This window comes from Carlito syrichta, unplaced genomic scaffold (assembly GCF_000164805.1).
Source record: "Carlito syrichta isolate Samal-C Ts95f unplaced genomic scaffold, Tarsius_syrichta-2.0.1 Scaffold120469, whole genome shotgun sequence".
Classification (NCBI taxonomy): domain Eukaryota; kingdom Metazoa; phylum Chordata; class Mammalia; order Primates; family Tarsiidae; genus Carlito; species Carlito syrichta.
Window position 1 is genome coordinate 10,723 of NW_007064565.1, and position 7,045 is coordinate 17,767.

Below are 7,045 nucleotides of genomic sequence, written 5' to 3' on the forward strand. Positions count from 1 at the left end.
GGGGGAGCAGGGGGCTCGGGGGCTGGGAACTCACACCACCCCCTTGGCGTCCCCGTCCCCACTTGCAGAAACGTAAGAGCATGACCAAGCTGCGCGGCCCAAACCCCAAGTCCAGCCGGACCACCCTGCAGTCCAAGTCGGTAGGGAGCCCTCTCAGGTGCCGGTGGGGGGTGCCCGGGGCGGCTGGAAAGAGACCCCTGATTTGCCTCCGTCCCCTCCAGGAGTCCGAGGAGGAGGATGAGGAGGACGAGGACGACGAGGATGAGGACGAAGAGGAGGAGGAGGATGAGAACGGGGACTCCTCCGAGGACGGCGGGGACTCCTCCGAGTCGAGCAGCGAGGACGAGAGCGAGGACGGGGACGAGGTGGGGCCGGTGGCGGTGGGGGAGGGGTCTGGTCCCTCCTGCGAAGAAGCCGCCCAGTGACCGGCCGCCTGTCCTTCCTCGCCCCAGAACGAAGAGGAGGACGAGGACGAGGACGACGACGAGGACGACGACGAGGACGAGGACAACGAGTCCGAGGGCAGCAGCTCCAGCTCCTCCTCCTCGGGGGACTCCTCAGACTCTGACTCCAACTGAGACCGGGCCCGTGGGCGGCCAGGGCGAGCCCAGCGCCCCCTCCCCAGCCGACCACCTCTGTTCCTCCCCGTGTTCTGTCCCCTGCCCCGGCCTTCCCCCACTTTCTTTCTTTCTTTCTTTTTTTTAAGCAAAACATGGTGGGGGCAGGGGGCTGGAGGAGCCCAGGCCAGGACTCTGCGGCCTCAGAGACACCAGCCCAGGGGGGTCCTCCAGGGAGAACAACCATCAGACTTAGCCAGCGCCGGGCGGGCCGGCCCACCCCACCCACCCACTTCTGCACTTGCCGTTCCTGCACGGACAATGGACCGGGGCCTGGGGGTGGCCCGAGGAGGTCACGGAGGCCCCCCATGCCTCCAGCCCAACCCGAAGTGGGGGAGAAGCCTGGGGAGGACCCCTTCCTTCCCAGAGGGGCCCGCCGCCCGGACCCCTGCATTGGAACCAGAGGCAGGGGCCCCATGGGGGGAGGAGGGCAGGTGCCTTCCAGGAGACGGGCATCACCCCTGCGGCCCTCTGCCTGCCCCGCAGGGGGGAGCCTGGACCCGCTCGCGGGGGAAGGGCAGAAGTGTTTTTTATATATGTGTATATATTTTTTTTTTAAGCTCTGAGCTGTCAACGAGACGTTTCCTACCGATCTCGGCTGCCGTCTCTGTTGTCATTTCTGGGAGAGGGTGGGCTTAGGGGGTAGCTTTGGGACTTTTTAAAAACATCTTGATGCGCATGGGGGGAAGAGTGTGAGTGTGTGTGTGTGCGCGTGTGCGTGTGTGTGTGTGTGTGTGTGTGTGTGTGTCCTGTACATAGTGTGGGTGTGCTGTGTGTGCATGGAAAGGGGTCTGTCCTGGAGCCACTCTGGAAGAATCTGGAAGAAGGGTGTGGCTGGGGGCTACTGACCCTGGGGAGCAGGCCAAGGCTGCCCCACCCTCCGTGTCCTCCGCTTGCCCAGTCTAGGGCTGTGCTGAAGCCACTCGGCCTCCTAGACCCGGTTCCCCACTGCCAGGGTCACGTGTGTCCGAGCTGCTGCTGGTCTCTGTGTCCAGCAGGAACAGGGGAGGATGGCGTGAACCTTAAAGCTTGTATTCAGTGGAGAAGGCCTCCCAGCGCCTGGCCACCCTGGGTTGGGAGCTCTTAACTTGTATCCTTCCCGCCCCTCCCAGCACTCCCCGTTTCCTTTGATTTCTCAGGTCTGCTCCCTCCTCCCCGACCCCACAGCTGGGTGCAAGAAGTCACAAAAGCTGCTGCTGCAGCTGTTGGGCCCCTCCCAGCCATCCCTAGTTTTTGGGACCCTGATTCCTGGACTCATAATGAGCCAAGTCACCTTATCTCGGCAGATCTCCTCTTGTGTTGACTAAATTTGGGGATGCTTCTGTGTTCTTCAGAGTCGTGGCAATGACCTGTTTAACTGGGACTCTGCCTTCCCCCTCCGACTGAATGCCAAGGAGTGGGGGCAGAGGGAACTCTGCCCTGTAAGAGAGGCGCGGGAAGGTGGGGCCCCTCCCCAAAAGAAGGCACACAGCCTCTGCTTGGCCTTGGACCTTGGCGCTGGGCTGGGAAGGCCCAGGGGGGCGATCCTGCTCCCACCCCTCTCCCTGACCCCGGGATTAGGTCAGGGTTTGGGGGTTCTATCTCCTGCGAACCCCTGCAAGGAGCCCCTTTCTCTTGTTTGGCTGCCCCTGCACTGTTGTTTTGGTGGAATGTGTTTTCATTTCAAAACAACTTTGAATGGGGCACGCGTTTTTCCTGTTTTAAAAACTGAAAAATTCTTACAGTACGGACAGAGCTGTGGGGGTGGAGGCGCTGGTGCTGTGAGAGGTCACTGAGTGCTTTTTGGCACTGGGATGGGACGGCTGGGGTGGGAGGGCCCCGTTCCCCCTCCCCTCTTTTTTTCTAATATTTAAGCAGTGTTTTGTAGGTTTCAACAACCACCACAACTTGAATTTGTACCATGGGAGGTGGGAGGGGGTGGCTTAGAGGTGTTGGCCTCCGCTCAGGCCAACTGTGGAAGTTTTGTTTTCCCTTTTTTGTACAATAAAGTGAAAAACAGAGGTCTGACTGCTGTCTGTTCACTGGAGTCCATGAAGGTGAGGGGCAGGGGTGATCAGGCAGGTTAGGCCCGGACAGGCCCTTGAAGCCAGCTTGTTCACCCTTTCCTTCCAGAATGATCTTTCTCTTGCCTAAAGACTCCATAAGCAACCTGCCTCCCCCTTATTCCGGCTTCTGTTCCTGCACCTTCTCAATTCAGTTCACCGTGGGCTGTCTGACCACCACAGACTCTGAAAAGTTTCAGGGCCGAGCGCAGTGGTTCATGCCTATAATCCAGCACTTTGGGAGGTCCAGGTGAGAGGACTGCTTGAGTCTAGGAGTTTGAGACCAGCCTGAGCACCAAAGCAGAACCCCCATCTCTACCAAAAAAATTAGCTGTGCGTAGTGGCAGGTGCCTGTAGCCTTAGCCACTCAGGAGGCTGAGGGAGTAGGATCTTCTGAACCCAGGAGGTTGAGTCTGCGGTGAGCCATGACCATGCCACTGCACTCAGAGTGAAACCTTGGCTCAAAAAAAACAAAAGTTGGAGAACAAATGCATTTTCACTTGAGAAACGAGGCGATGAGCAATTGGGGTCGAGAGTTCACCCAGGGCTTCTCATGGGGAGCTGGGGGAACCTCCCACTGAAGGCCCTCAGCTCCACCCAGGGGTCGGGATGACTTCTGACCCCATCCAGGCCTCTGATGGGAAGCGGGCTGGGCCAGATGACTCGCTCCCTGCAGTTAGGGAAGAAGAGGCCTTCCGGGCACAGGCCTCGCTGGGTTCCTGGAACTGCAAGGTTGAGAACCCAGGCCCTGTCCAGGAGCTCGCTCCTATTCCTGGCTAACCTAAAAAGCCTGGGACCCGACGTGGTGGCTCACACCTGTAATTCCAGCACGTTGGGAGGCCGAAGCGAGAGGACTGCTTGAGTCCAGGAGTTCAGGACCAGCCTAAGCAACATAATGAGACCTTGTCTCTACAGAAAATGAAAATACTAGCCAGACTTGGGGGCATGTGCCAGTAGTCCCAGCTGCTCGGGAGGCTGAGGTGGAAGGATCGCCTAAGCCTGGGAGGTGGAGGATGTGGTAAGAGCCGCAATTGGGCCACTGCACTCCAGCCTGGGTGACAGAGTGAGACCCCAACTCTAAATAATTAAATAAAAATACAAAGCTCTTTGCCCTCGTGGTCTCCCCCCCGCCGCCCACTTGCCACTCCTGAGGTGCCTCTCCAGGCCACCTGCGGTTCACACTGCAGCCAGTGGACGCTCACCTGTCTCTTCCCTTCTCGGCCTGCCCTGCCAGTGTCAGCGCTTCCTCCTCACTTTATCCTGGGTGTTCACGTCTCTCCCGATGCCCCCGTTATCCTGCACACACAGCCACGCCAAGAGGCGGTTTCTCCCGACTGTTCTTCCACGCTGTGGGCTCGTGTAGATGCCGCTGCCCCTTCTGGGATACCTTGCGGGCATCTCACAGCTCCTGACGCAAAGTGACCACCGACAGCTTAGTCATTCAGCTGCAACCCCAGGGTGGTGGCCCTGACTACTCTCCATCCATGTTTAATCGCCTGCCTAGACCCGTCCACACTGCTTCCTGAACCTCACATCTGTCTGTTCTTTCCCACAGCTGCCCCCATCCTATTCAAGGGTACCACCGTTGCCAGCTTCTGCCAAGACCTCCCAACTGGTCTTCTGCTTACACCCTGCCCCCTACAGTCCACTCTTCACAGGGCAAATGAAACTGTCTCAAATCCAACACCCTCTGTACTTAAGATTTTTTTTTTTTGAGTTGGAGTCTCACTCCGTCACCCAGACTGGAGTGCAGTGACTGCTCCTGGCCACCGCAGCCTCGACCTGCTGGGCTCCGGCGATCCTTCCGCCTCAGTCTTCCGAGTAGCTGGAATTACAGGCACGCACTACCACGCCCGGCTGACTTTCTGATTTGTTGCAGAGATGAGGTCTTGCCAAGTTGGCCAGGTGGGTCTCAAACCCACTCACTTCAGCCTCCCAAAGGCGTGGGATTACAGGCTGAGCCACCGAGCCCGGCCAGATTTTTTTTTTTTCCGTCGGAGTCTCCCTCTGTCGCCCAGGCTGGAGTGCAGTGGCACACTCAGCCACCACAGCCTCGACCTGCTGGGCTCAGGCATTCCTTCCGCCTCAGCCTTCCAAGTAGCTGGAACCACAGGCACATGCCACCAGGCCCAGAGAATTTTTTTTCTTTTTATTGTAGAGATGAGGTCTTGCCATGTTGCCCAAGCTGGTCTCGAACGCGTGGGCTCAGGCAATCCTCTTGCCTCCACTTCCCAAAGTGCTGGGATGACAGGGGTGAGTCACTGTGCCGGACTTGTACTTTGGATTTACTGTCTTACCGACGCCCCGGCATCCCTTCCCATGCCTTCTTTCACCCTCTTCTTCCTGACTGCTCACAGTGAGCTCCTTCTGTTCCTCAAACATGCCTACCACAGGGCCTTTGCACTGTTCTCTGTCCAGAATTGCTGTTCCTCCAACTCTACACATTCTTGGATTTCTTATCCTTCAGGCCTCCACTCCAATGTCACCTCACAGACAGGCCTTTCCCAGTCACACTCCGTCTTCTGGTTTATGTATTTGTTTTGTTTATTGGGTAGCTCTCCACGTGGACGACATCTTGCCTGCTTGTCTATTATGGTAATCCCAGCACATGAAACTTCCTGGTATACGTTCGACGCCCAAGAAACATTTCTGTGGCTCCATCCTGATTTAAGGTGTCTTCCTGGCTCCCCATCCTGGTTGAAGGTGTCTTCAGGGCCTCCCGTTCCTTTACCCCAGACAGCTCAATCAATAACGAAAACCTACTACCTTTAGATTATTCTCTGGACTCCTCACTCGAGAGTGATCTACTGAAAATGTAAGTCTGGTCAAATGATTCCTTGGAGGACCTCTCACAGCCTAAAGGGCTGAGGCCCAAAAGCTTGTGAGCACACACTTGGGCAACATAGAAAGACCCTGTCTCTACAAAAAAGGAAAAAGGAGGCCGAGTACAGTGGCTCACACCTGTAATCCCAGCACTTTGGGAGGTGGAGGCGAGAGGACTGCCTGAGCCCACGGGTTCGAGACCAGCCTGGTCAACTTGGCGAGACTTCGTCTCTACAATAGCTTTAAAAAATTAGCCATGTGTGATGGTGCATGCCTGTGGATCCAGTTACTTGGAGGCTGAGGTGGAAGGGTCACCTGAGCCGCTCCGACCTAGGTGACAGAGTGAGACTTCAACTAAAAAAAAACAAAAATAGGCCAGGCACATTGGCTCAGCCCAGCAGTTTAGGAGGCCGACGGGTTCAAGACCAGCCAGAGCAACTTGGTGAGACCTTGTCTCTACAATACATCACAAAAATGTAGCCGGGCGTGGTGATATGTGTCTGTAGTCCCAGTTACTTGGAAGGCTGAGGCAGAAGGATTACCTAAGCCCAGCAGATCGAGGCTACATTGGCTGTGAGCGTGCCACTGCACTCCAGCCTGGATGACAAGAGTTAGACTCCAACTCAAAAAAAAAAAGGAAAAATTAGCTTGGGTGTGTTGACACGTTTCTGTAGTCTCAGCTATTCTCAGGAGGTTGAGGCAGGAGGAACTCCTGGCTTTAGGGGATTCTCCCACCTTGGCCTTCCAAAGTGCTGGGATTACAGGTGTGAGCCACCATGCCTGGCAAAGAAACACCTGTTAAATGAGTGACTATGAATAAGCATGGCACACAAGGCCCTGGGGCACCTGCTGTACTTACTAACCTCTCTGCCCCAGCTCCAGCCACACCAGCTATCCACAGCTCAGTCATAACACATGCTCTTCCAGGGCCTGTGCACATGGTGCTCTCTCTGTCTAGTTCCTTCAGGGCTCCACTCAAAAGGCCACTTCCACTGGGTGGGGTGGCTCATACCTGTAATCCCAGCACTTTGGCTGGGTGCAGTGGTTCATGCCTATAATCCCAGCACTTTGGGAAGCTGAGGAGGGAGGATTACTTGAGCCCAGGAGTTCGAGACCAGCCTGGGCAACATACCAAGACCTTGTCTCTACAAAAGATTAGCCAGGCATGTTGGCATATGCCTGTAGTCCCAGCTATACTTAGGAGGCTGAGACAGAAGGATTGCCAGAGCCCAGAAGTTTGAGACCAGTCTAGGCAACATAGCAAGACTCTGTCTCTACAAAAAAGGAGAAAGGAAAAATTAGCCGGGCCGGGTGACATGTGTCTGTAGTCTCAGCTACTCAGGAGGTTGAGGCAGGAGTATTGCCAGGCCTAGGAAGTCGAGGTTGTGGTGAGCCATGAGTGTGCCACTGCACTCCAGCTTGGGAAACAGGAGACCTTCTAAAAAAAAAAAAAATTCCAGCCGGTCTCAGTGGCTCAGCCTGTAATCCTGTGCCTTTGGGAGGCTGAGGTGAGTGGACTGCCTGAACCCACGGGTTTGAGACCCACCTGGGCAACTTGGCGAG

General features: G+C 56.2%; 1 protein-coding gene across 1 annotated transcript in view; it reads left to right on the forward strand.

Annotated features, from left to right (window-relative positions):
- Positions 1–1,210, forward strand: part of LOC103249410 (nucleolar transcription factor 1-B-like) — an 11,736-nt gene extending 10,526 nt beyond the window's left edge. The window contains exons 16-18 of the mRNA XM_021707550.1: positions 69–140; positions 222–365; positions 453–1,210. Of these exons, the coding sequence (XP_021563225.1) occupies positions 69–140; positions 222–365; positions 453–578 (342 nt within the window). The 3' untranslated portion in view covers positions 579–1,210. The remainder of the gene's footprint in view (positions 1–68; positions 141–221; positions 366–452) is intronic.
- The last annotated feature ends 5,835 nt before the right edge of the window (positions 1,211–7,045 follow it).